This window comes from Chiloscyllium plagiosum, unplaced genomic scaffold, assembly GCF_037043375.1.
Source record: "Chiloscyllium plagiosum isolate Xiang-an unplaced genomic scaffold, Cpla_swu_hap1 HiC_scaffold_1, whole genome shotgun sequence".
Classification (NCBI taxonomy): Eukaryota; Metazoa; Chordata; class Chondrichthyes; order Orectolobiformes; family Hemiscylliidae; genus Chiloscyllium; species Chiloscyllium plagiosum.
In genome coordinates this window covers 135,328,965-135,351,172 of record NW_028270139.1, presented here as the reverse complement: position 1 = coordinate 135,351,172, position 22,208 = coordinate 135,328,965, and the positions used below count along the sequence as shown (strand labels likewise).

Below are 22,208 nucleotides of genomic sequence, written 5' to 3'. Positions count from 1 at the left end.
AGTAAATTTAGCTGTACGGTAGCTCAGTGCTTAGCACTGCTGCCTCACAGCGCCAGAGACCTGGATTTGATTCCATCCTTGGGCAACTGTCTGTGTGGCGTTCGCGCATTCTCCCTGTGTCTGTGTGGGTTTCTGCTGGTTGCTTCGGTTTCCTCCCACAGTCCAAAGATGTTGGTGAATTGGCCATGCTAAATTGCCCGTAGTGTTCAGGGATGTGTAGGTTAGTTGCATTAGTCAGACGTAAATTTAGAGTAATAGGGTAAGGGAATGGGTCTGGGAGGTTACTCTTTGGTGAATCAGTGTGGACTTGTTGGGCCAAATGGTCTGTTTCCACACTGTAGAGATTCAGTGATTCAAATGTACCATTCATAGGAGTAAAGGAGTTTCATTTGGTTGATGCCATAGTACTTTTAAGTTACATATTTTGGTGATGATCTGTTTTAACATGTGTGAATTTACCATAAATTTGGAGAGGAAGCTATAAGAAACTGTCAAGTTTTAGTCAAAGGATGACACTAAATTCTCTCTGTTAGCAGGGCGAATGATGCGATGTGTCCGCTGTCCTGTGGCTTATCATGGAGGGGAAACTTGCATTGCAGCAGGGTCTGTGATACTGACAGCCAACAGTATTATTTGCAGCAACCATTTCGTTCCAAAAAAAGGCTACAGTCATCATGCTCATGTCAATGTTAGCTGGTGCTTTGTGTGTTCAAGAGGTTAGTTTGAGGTGCATTTAAGTTTACTGGTGCATTTCTTCAAATGAAAAATTGATCACTCGCGCTCTCACTCAAAATCATCTTGGCTTGTTTAGAGTTAGTCTTGTATACTCACCAATGATGACTTCTTTTTGGTTTCTTTGTCATTACCTTCATGTTCTTACCAAACTTCAGTCATTAACTTACCATTTTAATTGTTTTTGTGTCCCTTCCTAATGCACTGTTTCTTGGATTTGCACACCTTATTTAGCAAAGTACAACCCAGCACAAATTTTCATGAACACATGAACTTGGGTGGTGTTTTGACAACTGGCAGACTATCATACGGGTATCTACTCAGTTGTGCCAGTCTCTTTCAGTTCACCCAAAGTTAATCTCCTACAGTAATGAATTGCCTTTAGCCTATGTTGGAATCTTGGCTTATTTCTTTGCAAGTATTACCTGACTTCATGTCATCAGCTGCATTTAGTGCAAAGAAAGATGACGTCTAATTTTTGACATTCTTCATTTATCTGCCTGACATTCTCCAAGCATAAAGTAATCATAAATGAATAGGAAGTATCAATTAAATGTTCCGTTTCTCTGTCTGGAGAAATGCCAGTTTCCCGGTGATCCCTTTGACAGGTAAACTTTATCAGTAACTTCAAATCAGTCCTCAATATTAGTGCCCATTATAGTCAGATGTCAGCATGCACTGAACTTCTTCGTGTGTCTAAAATTTTTAATGAAACGCTATCTAAATGCACCTGCGTTTATTTTAAACACAATGTGAATTTCTATTTAAAAGGCTTCCATGTTAATTTTACCTCACTTCCTACAGGTGGGAGCCTTTTGTGCTGTGAGTCCTGTCCTGCAGCATTTCATCCAGAATGCCTAAACATTGATATGCCAGAAGGGAGTTGGTATTGCAATGATTGCAAAGCAGGCAAGAAGCCACATTACAAAGACATTATCTGGGTTAAACTGGGTAGCTACAGGTCAGTGCAAGTTAAAAAAATGACTTTACAATTTGCATGTTTTGTGAAATATGATTCTCATTTTATTTTATGTCAGTGCATTGTATGGAACAATTGACACAACTTCAAAGCTGGAAACCAATTTGAAATACAAAATTGCTTTTTGGTATTAAGGTAAATCAAGTGCTTCTTCATGTGGATATATTGGAGGGAAACTATTGTTGTGAATTGTTTAACTAAATTTTCTGGGTCCAGAGACTTCTGACAAACATTTGAACACCGAGAATTGCAGAAAAATGTTTTCTTTCATTGGGTCTTCACCTTCACCCCATCCCAAAACCTGGGAGTGAAACTACTTAACTGAAATGGCAGACATTCAATCCAGACTTTGTGGTCATCCAAATCACAGTGAAATTAGGATTTGGACTGGCAGCTTGTTGATGGCATAGCCAGTACAGCAGTAGCATGCAGCATTTCTTGCTGTGGTGTATTATCCTGTTTAATTGCATTTGTTTGTTTGAATTAGTAAATACCAATCAGTCATCCTGGAATTGAAATCTAATCTCAGTTTTGTGGTTACCAATACTATCATCAATTCCTATAAAAACCTCACCTCGTTCACTCATGTCCTTCAGGGAAGGAAATCTGCCATTCTGACCCAGTCTCGCCTACATGTTACTTCAGGCTCACTGCAATATGGTTGACTCTTAATTGCTGTCTGAAATGGTCCAGCAAGCCCCTCAGTTCAAGGGCAATTGTGAATGAGCAATAAATGCTGGCTTATCTGGTGATGCCCATACTCCTGAAAAGAATCAAGAAGAAAGAATAATAATTACAAAGGATTGCCATTTGCAAAAAAGCGGATTTAAATTAGGAGATTTTACAAATAACAACAATTTGAGGGAGATCTAGAGTTTTAATTTTCTGGGGAAGAGAAGCATTGTGCATCAGGTTGTAATTGCAGCACTCTGGGTATGTACATGTACAGCTTGATCTGTTGGAAGATTTTTGTATATTCGCAATCCTCCACAATCAATAATTCAGTAGTTACCATTGACCGTAAACCGAAGCAAACCAGCCATATAAAAAATGTGTCAAAAGAGCAAGTCAGATGCTCGAAATTATGTGATGTGTAACTCATCTCCTGTCTCCCAAAGCCTATCCATCATATTCAAGGCACAGGACAGGCGTGCTGAGGTACACTCCACTTCCCTGCACGATTGCAGCTTCAAGAATACTTGAAGCTTCACACCATACAGGAAAAATTAATCCACTTTATTGGGACCCTACCCACTACCTTCAGTATTCATTACTGACCCACAGTGGTGTCAGTGTACTACACAACAAAGTCTCTTTTGACACATTTTCCAAACCATGACCTTGACCATTTATCAAGAGAAGTGTACCAGATGATGCAAGTTCCTTCCAAGTCATACACCATGCTAAGTTGGAACTATATCTACATTTCTCAAATGTCACTGGGTTCAAATCCTGGAACTCCTTCCTTAAGGAGGAAGTGAAGCAAAGATTCAGTAATCTTCTTCCCAGGTTAGCGGGACTCTTATAAAGAGAGAGTAAGCAAAGTAGACTAGTATTCTCTTGAGTTTTGGAAAATAAGATATGATTTAATTTAAACCTATAAAATATTTAAAGGGATTGACAGGGTAAATGCAGGTAAGGTGTTTCCATGATTGGGAACAACCAGTCTCGAACAAGGTGACCCAGAATAACAAAGATGCCATTTAAGACCGAGATTGAGAATTCTTTTTGCTCATGAGGTTGTGAATCATTGGAATTCTCTTGTGTATGACAAAAATAGAGATTTCTGGCTACGAGAGGTCTGAAGGATTTTGGGAATTATGTGGTTAAACAGCATTGAAGTGTTTGATCAGTCATGATCATATTGAATGTCAAGAGTAAACCAAAGGGATTGCTTACTCTCTCTTTATAAGAGTCCCGCTAACCTGGGAAGAAGATTACTGAATCTTTGCTTCACTTCCTCCTTAAGGAAGGAGTTCCAGGATTTGAACCCAGTGACATTTGAGAAATGTAGATATAGTTCCAACTTAGCATGGTGTATGACTTGGAAGGAACTTGCATCATCTGGTACACTTCTCTTGATAAATGGTCAAGGTCATGGTTTGGAAAATGTGTCAAAAGAGACTTTGTTGTGTAGTACACTGACACCACTGTGGGTCAGTAATGAATACTGAATGTCAAGAGTAAACCAAAACGTGGGCGGCACGGTGGCACAGTGGTTAGCACTGCTGCCTCACAGCGCCAGAGACCCGGGTTCAATTCCCGACTCAGGCGACTGACTGTGTGGAGTTTGCGCGTTCTCCCCGTGTCTGCGTGGGTTTCCTCCGGGTGCTCCGGTTTCCTCCCACAGTCCAAAGATGTGCAGGGTCAGGTGAATTGGCCACGCTAAATTGCCCATAGTGTTAGGTTAAAGGGGTAAATGTAGGGGTAGGGTTATGGGTGGGTTGCGCTTCGGCGGGTCAGTGTGGACTTGTTGGGCCGAAGGGCCTGTTTCCACACTGTAAGTAATCTAAAATAGGTTGGATGGACTACCCCTGTCCTGTGTCAAACGTTCCTAACAGCACTGAATGTAGCTACATCCCAAGGATTTGGGCGCTTCAAGAATGTAGTTCACCACCACCTTCTCGAGGACATGCAGGAATAGTAGAGTACATCCTGACTAAATGAGTGAGGCCCACATCCTGTGAATGACAAAGAAAAATTCAAGAGAGAAAATTATAAGAAATTTTAAATTGATTTCTTAATAACAGCCTCCAAATTAGACTAACGAGAGATAGTCTTTCCCTAATCACTTATCACTTAGCAAAGCATTTGATAATTTTTTTTAGAAACTCAATTAAAATTTCTCCTTTACAGTCTCCTAGAAGTAGTCTCAGTATCTAAATATTTGCCTTGGCATTATCTTGCTTTGCTTTGTCTTTAATGTCCTTATGATAACTGAATGCCCAAAACAGCACAGTATTCCAATCTGACAGTCTCACTGTATAAACATATCAAATTTATTTTCACTTGCATTCTTTGCCAGTTTATAAAACCAGGAAAGATTTTGCTTTTCATGGTTTTATATACCTGGACTTGGTTTACAATATTTAACATCCTCCTTCAAATGTATATCAAATTCTTTATCGAAAAAAATCCCCTTTTTTCTAAATGCCTATCCACCAAAAGTCAGAAGTGTAATTGAGTATTTGCTATCTGTCTGGATGAGTGTAGCTTTTCTAACACTGAAGAAGCTTGATTATAAAAGAAAACGTAGCCTATGTGATTAGCATATCGTCTGCCACCTTTTAACATGAATTTTCTTTGCCACTGACGCCCAGTGTCAGTACTGTGTACCATATATGCATTCAACTGCAGTAACTCACATTAGATTGTTATAGAATTCCTACAGCATGGAAATAGGCCCTTTGGCCCTCCAAGTTCATGCCAACCCTCCGAAGAGTATCCCAGCCAAACCCATTTCCCATTGCTCTATATTTACCCCGAGCCTACACATGCCTGAACACTATGGGCAATTTAGCATGGCCAATTCATCTAACCTGCACATCTTTGGATTGTGGGAGGAAACTGGAGCACCCAGAGGAAACCCACGCAGACACTGGGAGAATGTGCAAACTCCACACAGACGGTCACCCGAAGATGGAATCGAACATGGGTCCCTGATGCTGTGAAGCTGTACTGCTAACCACTGAGCCGCTGTGCCACCCTAAGTTGCCAAGATAGACAAGGACAGGAGGTACATGGTAACACCACCGCCTACAAAAGGCTCTTCAAGTCTCTCCGCAACCTGGCTTCACATAATCGCAGAATTTGTACGGCACAGAAGAGGACTGTTTGTCCATCATGCTTCTACCAGCTCTTCAAACAAGCATCATTACTTGGTGTCAGTCTTCTGCTTTCTTCCCCCCCTCCATATCCTTTTTCCCCCTTTCACAATACTTCTGGCCAATTAATTATTCAGTTCTCTCTCAGTTGAATCTGCCTCCACCATGTTTCTGCGCAGTGCATTTGAAACTTTAATTAATCACAAGTGTGAAAGCTACTTTCACACATCATGCTTGCTTCATTTGCTTCACTTTTTAAATATGTGCTCTCTTGTTCCCTTTATGAGCAGGAAGAGCTTCTCACTATCTACTCTGTCTAACCTGTCATAATTTGATAAAAGTTTTCAAAATCTCTTCTCATCTGCCTTCTCTCCAAGGAGAACAGTCCCAACTTCTTAACTCTGTTATAACTGAAGTTTCTTATTCCTGAAACCATTCTTATATTTCTGCACTCTCTCTTGGTGCTAACATCTTTTCTATAATGTGGCACCCACAACTACATAAAGTACTCCAGGTGGGGTCTATTGAGTCTGGTACAAGTTCACCATGACCACCTCGCTGTTGTACTCCATGTCCCTGTTAATAAAACTGAGGATGCTATGCCTTGTTAACTGCTCTTTCCACTTGTCCTGCCAGTTCAATGATCTGTGCACCTATGAATCCACACTCCTCTGCTCCAGTGTCACCTTGATTATTGTACCCCGAATGTTATTTTGTTTTGTGTTCTTCCTAACATTGTGCACCATCTGACACTTGACGACATAAACCTCATTTCCACCTATCTTGCCACTATGCTAACTTGTCAATATCCTATTGGAGTTCCACACCATTCTTCCCTCAGTTGACAATTCTTTCAGATGTCATGTCATGAGCAACATTTCAAAATTGTTCCCTGCTCACCAAGGTTCATATCATGAATATATCAAGAAAAGCAAGTGTTTCAATACCAATGCTGCGGAACTCCACTATAATCTTCCTCCATTGACCACTTCTTTGATTCCTATTACTCAGACCTTTGCTGCTGTCTCTTTTATACTTATAACTTTCCTCACAGTTTTGTTGTATGGCACGATACATGTCCCTGTATATCAACTGTGTTACCCTCAGTCAGCCTTTCAGGTACCTCCAAGTTAGTGAAGCAAAATCTCCTTTAGCAATCAACACTGGTTCTTCCTAATGAAGTCCACCTTTAACTATGGTAACGACTAATTCCATCAGAAATAATTGTTTCTTGAAGCTTCCCATCCATCAACAGGAAGCATTTTACCTCCTACCTACTTTGTTCAGCCCGACTGATTTTGTGCACCACCTGTCATCTCATACAACTTGCTTTTCTACAAATAAAACAGTACAATTGATTCACTTTATCTATGCACTTTACATCTGAAGCTTCTCCCTGATGGATCCATTGTTGCAAATCTTTCTTGTACTCTGAGCTAACTGCCATGTTCCTTGAAGTATAGCATCTGAACATGAAGCAATACAGTGTTCTGTTCAGACATAATGTGACTTCCTTGCTTTTGTAGTCTATCCCCCTATTAATCAAGTCTAGAAAGTTGTATGCTTTATTATTCACTACTTCTACTATCTGCCTATCCTTGTCATCTCTCTTCCTAAAGTACTTTACACTGTGTACCAAACCTCCTATTGTCTCAACTGACCCCTGGCCTGTAATCTTTCTAGCTGAAGAGAGTGAATCTATCGACGAACCTGCCAAATGAACAAAGGAGCTGAAATTGACTATTCTAAACTTCCAGCCTATTCCGTCATTCTGGTTTCATCTCCACTTTGCGACTTAACCTCGAGACTCTGACTCCCTGGTTAACCAAAAATACCTCAGTCTGCCTTTTAAGATATTCAGTAATCCTGCCTCCTCCATTCTCTGGGGAAGATTGTTCCACAGACTCATGATCATCCAAGTGAAAGCAGTTCTCCTATTCTCTGTTTTAAATTGTGTTGCCTAGGTGTACACTCTTCTGTCAAGAGAGACATCTTTTTTGCATTCAGGTTCACTATGTGCTTTAATGTTTCAATGAGATCACCTGTATTTCTCATAAACTCCATTTGGCATAGATCTAACTGACTTGGCCTTTCTTCATAAGATAGTCCCTCCTACCAGCACTCCAGATGTGGTCTCATTAACCTTTATAACTCTGTAGTAATATATTCCTGCATTCAAGTTCAGTTTGTCTTGCCATAAATTCAATTTGCTTCCTTAATTGTTTGCTGTACCAGCGAATCTGTAATTTGTCACGCTGGACACCCAGATTACCCCCCCCCCTCTTACTGAGTTCTATAATCTCTCCCTACTTCAATAGTATGTTGTTATTTTTAATTATTTGTGCTAAAGCAGAAAAGTTCACATTTCCCCACATTTTACTCTCCTGAATTTTGCCCACCTTATCTATGCCCCTTTATAGACAATTTATGCCACCTTCGCAATTCCTACCAGTCTTAGTGGCATTAACAGACTTATCATATATTTGGTCTAACATGAAAGTCATTAATTGTAATTGTATGCTTTGAAATATCCCAGCAAATCATTTCTGAAAATGGCACTTGCAGCTTTTTGTTGATCATTGCATTCAGATGCTTCTTCAGAAAGCTTACTTTCTACTAACTATAGAATTGGTAATTGAAGTATTGGCTGTTCGATAGTTTTTCTTGAGTGTCTCAAAAATAAGTCATCTGGTATTTGTGATTTTTCTATTTTTAATTGTTTTGCTTCTTTGATGCCTTTATTCTTTGGTCATCTCCATTAAGTGTTCTTTGTTAGTTTTATAATGCCAGTAACTGACTCCCATGTGAAAACTGAGTTGGAAGAGCTTAAATAGTATTCTTTGTCTCATTCTTGTTAGCTTGCCTCCAGCTCATTACAGCTTATTTCTGATTTTGTGTATCATATCTTTTTAGTCTTTCTAATTTATTTTGCAGCTTTGTTCTGTCCTTTTAATGTTTGAACTTTCATTTATGTTCCTTTTTATTATCTGCTTTATAAGTACTAAAGGTTTATTTGATACACTTCCTAAAATATTCTCATACAAAAGAGTGCCATTTTATTTCAGTTCTCAAGTATTTTCTTTTGCTCTTTCACAGTGATGTCTGAAATGGTTTCTTTCCCATTCATGTGCCCTTCCTTCATTTGTTCAGAGTAAGGAGAAATAAATGATACCTGTCCTAGGCTATTCTCTGATAATCTAAGGCCTAGTGATTCCTTTGACATTCCTTTTGTAAGTTTTCTACCCAGGTGTATTTAATTATCAGGTAAACACAAATTTGACAGTTCTGACCAGAGGTCATTGACCTAAAATATTAACCTCTTGTCATTCCATAGTTTGACCAAATCTGCTGAATATTTCCAGCCGATCGTTGTATATTTAATTTCAGTTACTACTTTATGATGATTTTCTGTTTTAATTCGTGCCCTTTCCCAGTTTATTTTCTTGCTGTGTGTGTTAATGTGCATTTTTGTTTTGTTTGTCTTAACAACAATGCAGTTAAGGATTGATTTTCAGATTATTTACATTTTTCATGACGCTGAAATTACTTGTTGCTATAACCTCGTTTTATTTTTGTTCAAACACAGGTGGTGGCCAGCAGAGATTTGTCACCCAAGAAACATTCCGACAAATATTCAAAATATGAAGCATGAGATTGGCGAATTTCCGGTTCATTTCTTTGGATCAAATGACTACTTTTGGACCCATCAGGCGCGAGTGTTTCCCTATATGGAAGGTGATAAGGGAAGCAAGGACAATAAAATTAAAAGCCTCAGCAAAGCTTTTAGAAAAGGTACTACTGTAAAAATGAAATGTTTGTATTGTGACATTTGAATTCCTAGAGTATATGTGATGGATTTCTGGAGCAGTAATTTGAGCAGGCAACTAGGAATTTTGGCTGTTTTTGATTTAATGTTATGTCATGAGAAAAGGCTGTTTAAAAAAAAACTCTTTGGAAACTAGTGATAGAATCTCACAATAAGTTTGATCGCAGTGTAGTTCATTTGTGAAACTAGGGTTTTAAAACTAAAGGAAAGAAATTACCGAAGTATGAGGGGCAAGTTGACACTGGTGGATTCAGAAAGTACACAAAAAGATTTCTTGGTTGTCAGGCAGTGACTAATAATGGAAAAAAATTGTCCAGCTAATGTATTCTGAGATTCAAAATCCTAAAGGGAAATAAATCAGCCATGGTTATCAAAAGAAGTTAAATATTGCATTCGATCAAAGGAAGGGGCTTTAAGGTTGCCAGAAGATGTTCCACCTGAGGATTGGGAGCAATTTTTAGAAACCTCGAAAATAGGATCAATAACTTAAGAGAAGAGAAATAATAAATATAAACAAGCAAGAAACATCAAAGTGGACTATAAAAGCTTCTTTAGGCATGTGGCAAAACAAACTGGGACTGATATGTGCCTATTATTAGGTGAGGACTGTCATGGAGAAAAGGAAATGGCAGAGAAACTAATCAGTTACTTGTCAACTATCTTCACAAAAGAAGATACAGGAAAAAAAAAGTCTGCAAAACACTAGGCAACCAAGGGACTTGTGAAATTGAATAACTAAAATAAATCAGCATTAGTAAAGAGGTTGTACTTGAAACGTTAACTGGATTGAAGTTTAATAAATTCTCTCAACCAGAAGAGTTAACCAGAATGTTGAGTAGATAAGAGAGATAGTGAATGCATTGATGGTTATCGTTCAAAATTCAGAATTCTATAGATTATGGAAAGTCACCTCTTTTGTGTGAATTCTGCAGATTATTAAGTATCAGATGTAACCCCATTGTTTAGATATGAGGAAGAGGCAGACTTGAGAACTGGGATAAGTTAGAATCCTTTCCTATATCTGAGTTGATGCCTGGTGGTCCATGTGGTTTTATTCCCTTTTTCCTTTCGAGCAGTAGATACAACTGAATGGCTAACAGAGCCATTTCAGTAGGCATTTGAGAGTTAACCATCTTGCTATGGGTCTGGATTTACATATAGGTCAGACCAGATATAGATGGTCAAGGACATTAGAGGTGAACCAGATGGGTCTTTGTAACAATTGACGCTGGTTTTCATGGTTATTATTAAATTTAATTTAAAATCCAAATTTTTATGCGTTTCAAATTCTGGATGGGTTACTCTTCTGAGGATTAATGTGGACTTGTTAGGCCTAAGAGCCTGTTTCCACACTGTAGGGATTCTATGAAATATTATGAAATTCCACTATCTGGCATGATGTGATCTGAACCCAGGTGCCCGGGCATCTGAATTTCTAGTCTGGTTAAAATGCAACAAGGTCTTTGCCCCCCCCCCCCCTCCATTGTATATTGCAAGAATCCGTGTTCACACCTACTCAGAATCTGTATAACTGGTTCGGATTTGGAGACTATATATGGGAATGGCATATTTCCAAATTTACTGATGAACCTAAATTGCACAGGAATGCAGGTTACAAGAAAAATGCATGAGATCTTGAAGACTTGAATAGAGTGGATGTGGAGAAGATGTTTCCACTAGTAGGAGAAAGTAGGACCCAACTGCACAGCCTCAAAGCAAAGAAACAATCCTTTAGAACTGAAATGCGGAGGAATTTCTTCAGCTACAGGGTGGTGAAATTGTGCAACACATTGCCACAGAAGGCTGTGGAGGCCATGTCGGTGAATGTATTTAAGACAGAGATAGGTCCTTGATTAGTAAGGCAATCAAGGGTTAGACGGAGAAAGCAGGAGAATGGAGTTGAGAAACATATCCGCCATGATTGAATGGGGGAGCAGACTCAGGGGACCGAATAGCTTAATTTTGCTCCTATACCGAACAGTCTTATGGTCAACCAGCTAGTGTATGAAGATGGAAAAGTGAGTAAGCGTGAAGTTATTCACTTACGTAGAAAAGAGAGAAGGTTGAAAATTTCTTCAACTAAGAGGTTGGGAAGTTCAGGTGCCCAAAGAGTCCTGGTTGCACTTTCTCTTTGGTCACTAAAAAACAGCATGCTGGTTCAGCCAGCAGTTACGAAGGTAAATGATACATGAGCCTTCGTTGCAAGCAAATTTGTGTAAAAGGGTACAAATGCCTTGCTGAAAATATATAGAGCTGAAAATGTGTTGCTGGAAAAGCGCAGCAGGTCAGGCAGCATCCAGGGAACAGGAGAATCGACGTTTCGGGCATAAGCCCTTCCTCAGCCCTGAAGAAGGGCTTATGCCCGAAACGTCGATTCTCCTGTTCCCTGGATGCTGCCTGTCCTGCTGCGCTTTTCCAGCAACACATTTTCAGCTCTGATCTCCAGCATCTGCAGACCTCACTTTCTCCTGAAAATATATAGAGCCTTTTTGAGACCTCAGTTGAAATATTGCAAACAATTTTAGTGAGGGATATTCTTGCTAGAGAAGGAATGAAATTGAGAATGACCAGATTGATCCCCGGGAGGCTGGTTTGTTTAACAAAGATAAGTTGAGGAGATTGGCTCTGTATTATCCAGAGTTTTGAAGAATGAGGCGACCTTGATAAAGCTGAGAAGGTTCTTACAGAACCAATTTGATGTCAATAAGATGTTTTCCCTGACTGATTAATCTTAATCCAGGGGATAACGTCTCAGGATAAAGCATAGAGATGGGTCAAAACTTCTTCTGGTCTCCCTTCCAAAATTAACAAGTTCACATTTTCCCACATTTTACTCCATTTGCCAACCATTGTGCCAGTTGCTTAAACTGTCAAAATATGCCTCCGTAAAACTGTTTGTATCCCTCTCACAACCTGCCTTTCTACTTATTTTTGTGTCATTTGTAAATTTGACATGTTCATTTCTTTCCTCCAAGCCATTAATGTAATGCACTGATCCCTGTGCAACCCCTCATCCCCACTTCTGTTTGCTGCCTATTAGCCAAATTATGCCAATATACTCTCTCCAATCACAATAGACTCTTACCTTATGACTTATCCTTTTGTGAGGTGCCTTATTGAACGCCTTCTGGAAGCTCAAATACTGTACATCTACTGGTTCCCCTCTATCCACTGTGGTGGACGTTGCCTCAAAAAACTCAAGTCAGACAGGCACAGTCTCCTTGTTATGAAATTATGCTGATTCTGCTGATTAGTTTATGATTTTTCAGATGTGCCGGTATTACTTCCTTAATAATTTTGATAAGGGATAGCATTTCAGCTGTGCTGAGGGAGGATATTCCCGGAAATACATCCAGGGAAGTTATTTGGGTGGAACTGAGAAATAAGAAAGGGATGATCACCTTATTGGGATTGTATTAGAGACCCCCCAATAGTCATAGGGAAATTGAGAAACAAACTTGTAAGGAGATCTCAGCTATCTGTAAGAATAATAGGGTAGTTATGGTAGGGGATTTTAACTTGCCAAACTTGTATGAAGATGGAACTGGGACTGCCACAGTGTTAAAGGTTTAGATGGAGAGGAATTTGTTAAATGTATATAAAACAATTTTCTGATTCAGTATGTGGATGTACCTACTAGAGAAGGTGCAAAACTTGACCTACTCTTGGGAAAGAAGGCTGGACAGGTGACTGTGATGTCAGTGGGGGAGCACTTTGGGGCCAGCAACCATAATTCTATTCATTTTAAAATAGTGATGGAAAAGGATAGACCAGATCTAAAAGTTAAAGTTCTAAAGTTAAGTTTTAAATTGAAGGAAGGCCAATTTTGACGGTATTAGGCAAGAACTTTCGAAAGCTGATTGGAGGCAGATGTTCGCAGATAAAGGAATAGCTGAAAAATGGGAAGCCTTCAGAAATGAGATAACAAGAATCCAGAGAAAGTATATTCCTGTCAGGGTGAAAGGAAAGGCTGGTAGGTATCAGGAATGCTGGATGACTGAAGGATTGAGGGTTTGGTTAAGAAAAATAAGGAAGCATATGTCAGGTATAGACAGGATAGATCAAGTGAATCCTTAGAAGAGTATAAAGGAAGTAGGAGTGTACTTAAGAGGGAAATCAGGAGGGCAAAACGGGGACATGAGATAGCTTTGGCAAATAGAATTAAGGAGAATCCAAAGGGTTTTTACAAATATATTAAGGACAAAAGGGTAACTAGGGAGAGAATACAGCCCCTCAAAGATCAGCAAGGCAGCCTTTGTGTGGAGCCACAGAAAATGGGGGAGATACTAAATGAATATTTTACATCAGTATTTACTGTGGAAAAGGATATGGAAGATATAGACTGTAGGGAAATAGATGGTGACATCTTGCAAAATGTCCAGATTACAGAGGAGGAAGTGCTGGATGTCTTGAAACGGTTAAAGGTGGATAAATCCCCAGGACCTGATCTGGTGTACCCGAGAACACTGTGGGAAGTTAGGGAAGTGATTGCTGGGCCTCTTGCTGTGATATTTGTATCATTGATAGTCACAGGTGAGGTGCCGGAAGACTGGAGGTTGGCAAACGTGGTGCCACTGTTTAAAAAGGGCGGTAAAGACAAGCCAGGGAACTATAGACCAGTGAGCCTGACCTCGGTGTTGGGCACGTTGTTGGAGGGAATCCTGAGGGACAGGATGTACATGTATTTGGAAAGGCAAGGACTGATTAGGGATAGTCAACATGGTTTTGTGCGTAGGAAATCGTGTCTCACAAACTTGGTTTAGTTTTTCAAAGAAGATTGATGAGCGCAGAGCAGTAGATGTGATCTGTATGGACTTCAGGAAGGCATTCGACAAGGTTCCCCATGGGAGACTGATTAGCAAGGTAAGATCTCATGGAATACAGGGAGAACTAGCCATTTGGATACAGAACTGGCTCAAAGATAGAAGACAGAGGGTGGTGGTGGAGGGTTGTTTTTCAGACTGGAGGCCTATGACCAGTGGAGTGCCACAAGGATGAATGCTGGGCCCTCTACTTTTTGTCATTTACATAAATGATTTGGATGCGAGCATAAGAGGTACAATTAGTAAGTTTGCAGATGACACCAAAATTGGAGGTGCAGTGGACAGCTAAGAGGGTTACCTCAGATTACAACAGGATCTGGACCAGATGGGCCAATGTGCTGTGGGCAGCTGGAGTTTAATTCAGATAAATGCGAGGTGCTGCATTTTGGGAAAGCAAATCTGAGCAGGACTTATACACTTCATGGTAATGCCCTAGGGAGTGTTGATGAACAAAGTGACTTTGGAGTGCAGGTTCATAGCTCCTTGCAAGTGGAGTGGTTAGTGAAGAAGGCGTTTGGTATGCTTTCCTTTATTGGTCAGAGTATTGAGTACAGGAGTTGGGAGGTCATGTTGCGGCTGTACAGGACATTGGTTAGGGCACTGTTGGAATATTGTGTGCAATTCTGGTCTCCTTCCTTTCGGAAAGATGTTGTGAAACTTGAAAGGGTTCAGAAAAGATGTACAAGGAATGTTGCCAGGGTTGGAGGATCTGAACTACAGGGAGAGGCTGAACAGGCTGGGGCTGTTTTCCTGGAGGGTTGGAGGCTGAGGGGTGACCTTATAGAGGTTTACAAAATTATGAGGGACATGGATAGGATAAATAGACAAAGTCTTTTCCCTGGGGTCAGGGAATCCAGAACTGGAGGGCATAGGTTTAGGGTGAAGGGGAAAGATATAAAAGAGACCTAAGGGCAAGTTTTTCACGCAGAGGGTGGTACATGTATCGAATGAGCTGCCAGAGGATGTGGTGGAGGCTGGTACAATTGCAACATTTAAGAGGCATTTGGATGGGTATATGAATAGGAAGGGTTTGGAGGGATATTGGCCGGGTGCTGGCTGGTGGGACTAGATTGGGTTGGGATATCTGGTTGGCATGGACGGATTGGACCGAAGGGTCTGTTTCCATGCTGTACATCTCTATGACTATGAATTAATTCCAGTGCATTTCCAACCTGGTCCATGCTTTCTGTTCATCTGGGCCTAAACAATTAAATTGGGCAACTTTTGGCTACTCCGATAAAGTCTTCAACTTGCGAGACGATTCCAGGAATTGCTGGGATTAATTTCCAGTGTGTCAGCCCATTGAGATGTCACAAGGTCCCTTCAAACAAAAGATATTAAACTTTATTGAAAAAGCTTGATTAATACTGCATTAAAGCAGGGTTCCTCTCATTACACAACTAACTATGGTGATTTAAGTTGGGAAATCTTACTCTTGAGAATTTGCTCAGTTGTGCTTTTTCTTACTGGGTCTGGATTATTGCTGTGATCATCCAAACAAATATCTTTGATGATTGAAATATCTGCATGTTGTTCGAGCATTTGTCAGAGGGTTTTTTTGTGAAATATAGAAACTGACACAGTCGAGACTGGATTAAAAATAGAAGATGCTAAAAGTAGTCTGGTTAGATACCATCAATAGTCATTCTAGGGTTAATGTAAAGGGTGGGATGCTGAAACGTCTTGCTTCGAAGAAACTCTGACTTCTTTCATAATCTTTACATCATGTGTCAGTGGACCAATTTTTCATGTTAATTCACCATGGGATTGTTTGACCACCAGCACTAATATATTTGTCTTGACTAAAATCTATCATCAAAAGATAGGCAAAAGCTCTGTATATCGATGAGTAGAAATATTCTGGGTTCTAAAAACCAGTGCAATACTACCAAGCAGTTTTCACAACAGCTTAGTTTACGAGCAGCAGTGAAAAAGACTTTATATGCTGCTTATTTAAAGTTAAATCACCCAGTGATTCGAATCAGTTTGAAAGAGTAATGCGATTTTTCACAATCCAGGGTTGCAAATGAAAAGGGGCACCTAATCTAACAATTGTCCGTTTGCAATTTTAATATAAATCTATTATTTGTCCAATGCAGATTTTCATTTTCCAATTGCATCTTCTGAGAATTCAACAGCATTAAAAAAATTCTTCTCTGTTTATGGTTATCATTTCAGCTTTAGATGAGGCAGCAGAACGCTTTCAGGATCTTAAGGCTCAGCGGGAGACTAGAGAAGCTCAGGAAAATGAGCGTAATGGGAGAAAGCCTCCGCCATATAAACACATAAAGGTAGGTGTGAGCAAGAACCTGTTTCAGTATTTTCGGTCTCTGCCTTCTTCTAGAATGTTTGTATTCTGGTATAATTCCACATAATGAGTTTATCAACACAAACATATTTCAGTCATTTAAAGGGAAAGCAATAATGCCAAACACTCCATTGTTTGGGAAAATGAGAAGACATAAATCAGAAAGTGTTAGAGAATTGTAAAGAGAAGGAAAGTCTCAGGAAGCAGAAGTCCAAAGTTTTAAGATCTTTGTGAGTCTACATAGTTTTGGTAGTCAGCAACATGGGAGATATATGGACTAATTGTGGAGATTTGGAAAAAGTGAGAGAGGAAAGTTTAATAAGTAGTAGTAATTTTAACAAGACTTAAATTTGAAACTTGGACACTTGTTGGAGGTTTTAGGCACCAAGGAGGCAATGGGCACCTTCTTTCTGATCAGCGTTATCTTCCCAAGATTGCACTAGAAGTGCTGAAAATGCTTCTTCAGATATGGCTGCAATTTTACAAGTATTGGCCAGTTTTGAACTGTAGAGCTAAAGAGAAGTTGATGGTCATAGGGCCAGGATTTGTTAGTGATACAGAGAATCATTCAATAGTTTAAGCATTGAAAGAGATCTAGAAATTTCTTTTGAAGTCAGAGGAAACAGCGAAATCGAGAATATTCATTCATGTGGTTCTTGGGTCGTATTCTAAATCAGGAACCCATCTGTGCATACTCAGGAGTCTATGGAGGAGTCTTTGATACTTTAAAGTACATGGATATATAGAAAAGGAGATGGTATTAGTGGTTTTAAACAGGATTAAAGTAGTCAAGGCTCCACAACCTGATTGGATCTATCCCAGAATGCTGAGGGAGGCAGGTGAGGAAATTCCTGGGGCCTTGTATGAAATCTGTTTATTCTCTTTAGTCACAGGCGAGGTCCCAGAGGACTGAAGAATAACCAACATTGTTTCTTTAAGAAGTGCAACAGAAATAATCCAGGAAATTACAGACCTGTGATTCTTATGTAAGCGGTAGGCAAATTACTGGAGAAGATTCTTAGGGATATAATTTCCTCGCATTTGTCAAAGTATGGACGTATTGGTAATAGGCAGTATGGTATTGTGTGAGGAAGGTCATATCTTACAAACCTGATGGAGTTTTTTTTTGAAGAAGTGACAAAGATGATTGACAGCAGGGTAATGGCTGTTGTCTTCATCAATATTAGTGTGGTCATTGGCAAGGTCTCACATGGCAGGCAGATGCAGAAGGTAAAAGTCACATGATGAGCACTATGATGGGTACAGAACTGGCTTAGTCCTAGAAGACAGAGTAGCATTTGGAAGAGTATTTTCTGACTGGAGTTCTGTGACCAGTGGTGTTCCAAGGGATCCAGTGCTGTTGTTTGTAACATATATAAAAATAATTTGGAGGAGAATGTAATGGGCCTGATTCATAGTTTGCAAACAACACATAGATTGGGGGAGCTGTGGATAGTGAGGAGGATTGCCAGAGGGTACAGCAGGGTATCGATAGGCTGGAGACTTGCGCAGAGAATGGCAGATGAAGTTGAATTGGGAGAAATGCAAAAGATGCCTTTTGGAAACTGTACAGTACATAACAGTATCTTTGGTAGCATCAACATACAGAGGCATCTAGGCACACTGTTCCTGAAAGTTGTAAAGATGTGGGAAGATTGTCAAGAATGCATTCAGCATGTTTATCTTGAGTCAGAGCATAGCGTACGAAAATTGTCAAGTCATGTTACAACTGTTTTGAACTTTAATTAGGCCACGTTTAGAATATTGTGTACAGTTCTGGTTGCCATACTATCAGAAGGATGTGGAGGCATTGGAGAGGGTGCAGAAACTATTTATCAGGACATTGCTGGTTTGGAGGATATCAGCTGCGAGGAGAGATTGGACAAACTTTATTTTCACTTTAACGTCAAAAGAGTCGGTATGGACTCAGTTGGCTGAATGGCCTCCTTCCACACTGTCAAGCTTCTCTTGGGTTTCCTGAACAGGCAGCTAAGTTAAGTTAAACCAGTACTGAATCGTGGGAAGACTATATTTTATGAATTTCACACAGTATTGTAGGCTTTATTGTCATAAAAAGATTCACAAAGGTGATGCATACAGTTTACCTGGCAGAGGTTTTTGTCAACAAGCACAGGGATTCTCAGAGTAGAACACTAGTAGATGCTGAGGGCTTATGTCTCCATAGCTGGAAAGTAGAAGAATTGTTGTAGTTTCAGAGAGTCACATGGAACTGAAATGAGGAAAGTTTTCTTCACTCAAAAAGGTTTAAAAGAAATATTTACAAAGGAACCTCAATTACCCGAATACTAATTATCCGAAAATCAGATTATCTGAAGGAGATCTCGAGGTCCCGATAGAAACATTACATCAAAGACGTGTTTCCAATAGTGATCGCATCTTTTGTTTACAGTGACTAAACAGGCACCGTCTCCAAATGACTCACTGCCTGCCCCCTCTCTCTCCCCACACTTTCCCTGGAATTCTACACGGGTGTACCCTAAACCCCCCCACATAATCTCCCCAACATTGTCCTGTACAGGGCAAAGGTGGAAACTGTGAAAACGTTGCAGTAAAAAGATTGTCTGTGGCTGTGCGCGCGTTATTTGGAGACTTACCCCACAAAGGCGGCAGCAGCAGTCCGGCTGCCCCGGAGAGGGGGCAGGTGTGTACGGGTTTGGGGGGAGGTGATGGGGCAGTGTTGGATGGGGTTGGGGAGCGGGGGGAGGTGATGGGGACGGTGTTTGAGGGGTGAGGGATGGGGGAGAGCGGTGTCTCATCCAGTGTGCTGCTGCAGTCTCCTGAATGGGGAGCAGACTTTAAAAACTCCGAGCCCCAGAGGACAAGCATTTAATCGATTAACCGGATAATCGAGGGTCTCCTGTAAAAGGACATAAGGGGCAATGTTTTTACACAGATGGTGGTTTATGTGTCAGAGCTGCCAGAGAAAGTAATGGATGCAAGTACAGTTACAACACTTAAAAGACAAAAGTTCATTATTAGGAAAGGTTTGGAAGGATATGGGCCATGCACAAGCAGGTGGGACTAGTTTCATTTGGGAACGTGGTCGGCGTGGACTAGTTGTACCAAAGGGTCTGTTTTCGTGCTCTGTGCCTATTTCAGATCTAGTTCTCTGGGCTAACAGGATCAGAGAGAGAAACTAAAAAGAGTACTGAGTTGGATGATCAGCAATGATGACATTGAATGGCCTACTCCTTTTCCGATTTTGTATATTTCTCTGTTATATTATGCCCTCCTAATTTGCTGCTAATCTCTATATACACAGGGATACCCCCTAATTTACAATTGTTGAACCTTCAAATGCTTGTTTTTAACAATACACACCCATTTGGGGTGTAATTTAAAAGATCCAATCTACAATCATTTCCTGTACTTATGAATGGCTACTTTATATTATCCTGCATTACGTTGCAACTTGTGTACAGATTGACTTGCGAACGAACTCAAGAACAACATTTGTTCGCAAGCCAGGGACTGCCTGTATGTTCTGTCAAGTCATCAGGAAATGTTGAATAGGAAGCAGTTCAATTTGTGACATTTTAATATTGATACAACTTGCAATGTTCCATTTCTAACTCTGTTCAACCTATAATATGAAATGCATTTAAATTTAATTTTTATTAATTCTATGTCCAACTATTACTCATTCGTGAAGCATTGCAGCTTTTCAAGCTAGTTACTGTATATAAAACCAAAGTGGACATGGTGATCTATCATTTAGCTTATTCTGCCATTTTCAATGACCATGCTTATACAAAAAAGCTTTCTTCATCCTGTGGCCTCCAAAAAATTTAAATCAAACCTTTTGCCAGGTACACAGACCAAAGTGCCTTCATAACTTACAGAAATGATTTTTGTTAATTTTCAAACTATATAAAACCCTCAGGAATAAAGTATAAATTTTAGCATATTAATTGCCCGATTTTGTTTAGATTTGGAGTTTTTAAGCAATTTCTATGTTTTTTGAAAAGGTCAATAAACCTTATGGAAAAGCACAGATTTATACAGCTGATATTTCAGAAATCTCGAGGTGCAACTGTAAGCCGACAGATGATCATCCTTGTGGCTTGGATTCGGAGTGCCTTAACAGAATGTTAATGTATGAATGTCATCCAGCTGTGTGTCCTGCTGGTGTGCGATGCCAAAACCAATGTTTTACCAAACGTCAGTATCCTGAATCACAGGTAGTCAAGACTGCCGGAAAGGGCTGGGGCCTAATTTCAAAGACTGACATTAAAAAAGTAAGTTACAGTGTTGTGTTTTTACCCATTTTTTTCATACCTTAGAAGTATTTAACTGAAGGCAACTCAATATCTGGTTCGATTGTATATGTATTGGACAAATCAAGTCTAAGCATCCATTAGTTTGCAGATAGTGTCATTGTACAACGTCAAAGAATATAAAACAAAATACCCAAAGAGCTGCGGATACTGAAAATCAGAAACAGAAATTCCTGGACAGGCTCAGCTGGTCTGGCAGTATCTGGAGAAAAATTAGGGTTAACGTTTTGTATTCTATGATCCTTCTCCAGAACTGACGGTAGCTAGGAAAAGGACCTGAAACATTAGCTCTTTCTCTGCATCGATGCTGCCAAAGATAGAATATACTTGGACAAGAATAGCTCCTTCTCACTGAACAAAAGATCCATTTTTAAAAACAAAGATTTGTCCTGTAACAGATGTGGAAATGTTTCCAGTAGGTATACAGAAATGCATGGATGGTCCAAGAGAAAGATATGATGAGCAGTAAGAAATTGAAAAGTCAATTAGAGTCATGGAGATGTACAGCACAGAAACAGTCCCTTCGGTCCAACTCGTCCATGCCGACCAGACATCCCAACCTAATCTAATCACATTTGTCAGCATTTTCGCCCGTATCCCTCTGAACCCTTCTATTTATATATCTGTCCAGATGCCTTTGAAATGGTGTAATGGTACCAGCCTCCTCCACTTCCTCTGACAGGTTATTCCATACACGCACGAACATGCGTGAAAAAGTTTCCCCTTAGGTCCCTTTTCTATCTTTCCCCTCACCCTAAACCTTTGCCCTTTTGGTCTGGACTACCCGATCCCAGGGAAAAGATGTTCTTCATCCTATTCATGCCCCATATGATTTTATAAACCTCGAAAAGGTCACCCCTCAGCCATCAACGCTCCAGGGAAATGAACCCCAGCCTATTCAGCCTCTCTCTACAGCTCAAATCCTCCTACCCTGGAACATCCTTGTAAATCTTTCCTGAACCTTTTCAAGTCTCACAACATCCTTCTGATAGGAAGGAGACCAGGATGGCATGCAATATTCCAAAAGTGGCCGAACCAAAGTCCTGTACAGCCCCAACATGATATCCCAACTCCTATCCTCAATGCTCTGACTAAAAAGAACAGCATAGCAAATGCTGCCTTCACTATGCTATCTACATGCAACTCTACACTCAAGGAACTATGAACCTGCATTCCAAGGTCTCTTTCTTCAGCAACACTCCCTCGGACCTTACTATTAAGCGTATAAGTCCTGCCCTGATTTGCTTTTCCAAAATGCAGCACCTCTTATTTGTCCAAATTAAATACAATCTGTCACTCCTTAGCCCATCTGCTCAAGATCCCATTGTACTCTGAGGTAACCTTCTTCACTGTTCACTAAGCTTCCAATGTTGGTGTCATCTACAAACTTAATAGCTATTGCTCCTGTGTTCACATCC

General features: G+C 40.1%; 1 protein-coding gene and 1 long non-coding RNA gene across 5 annotated transcripts in view; one reads left to right on the top strand and one right to left on the bottom strand.

Moving 5' to 3' along the window:
- LOC122560590 (histone-lysine N-methyltransferase NSD2) overlaps window positions 1-22,208 on the top strand; it is a 151,567-nt gene that overhangs the window by 106,439 nt on the left and 22,920 nt on the right. For 3 of the 4 annotated variants that reach the window (XM_043711508.2, XM_043711417.2, XM_043711593.2), the window contains exons 14-18: window positions 534-716; window positions 1,537-1,693; window positions 9,122-9,327; window positions 16,363-16,475; window positions 20,482-20,751. In XM_043711508.2, coding sequence (XP_043567443.2) covers window positions 534-716; window positions 1,537-1,693; window positions 9,122-9,327; window positions 16,363-16,475; window positions 20,482-20,751 — 929 coding nt within the window. The remainder of the gene's footprint in view (window positions 1-533; window positions 717-1,536; window positions 1,694-9,121; window positions 9,328-16,362; window positions 16,476-20,481; window positions 20,752-22,208) is intronic. The other variant, XM_087990979.1, reaches the window with a different exon arrangement.
- On the bottom strand, window positions 1,712-13,790 carry LOC122560909 (uncharacterized). The gene is made up of 3 exons (XR_015758328.1): window positions 12,447-13,790; window positions 4,244-4,392; window positions 1,712-2,474 (listed from the first exon to the last, which is right to left on the bottom strand). It is a non-coding gene; the product is annotated as an uncharacterized LOC122560909 (long non-coding RNA).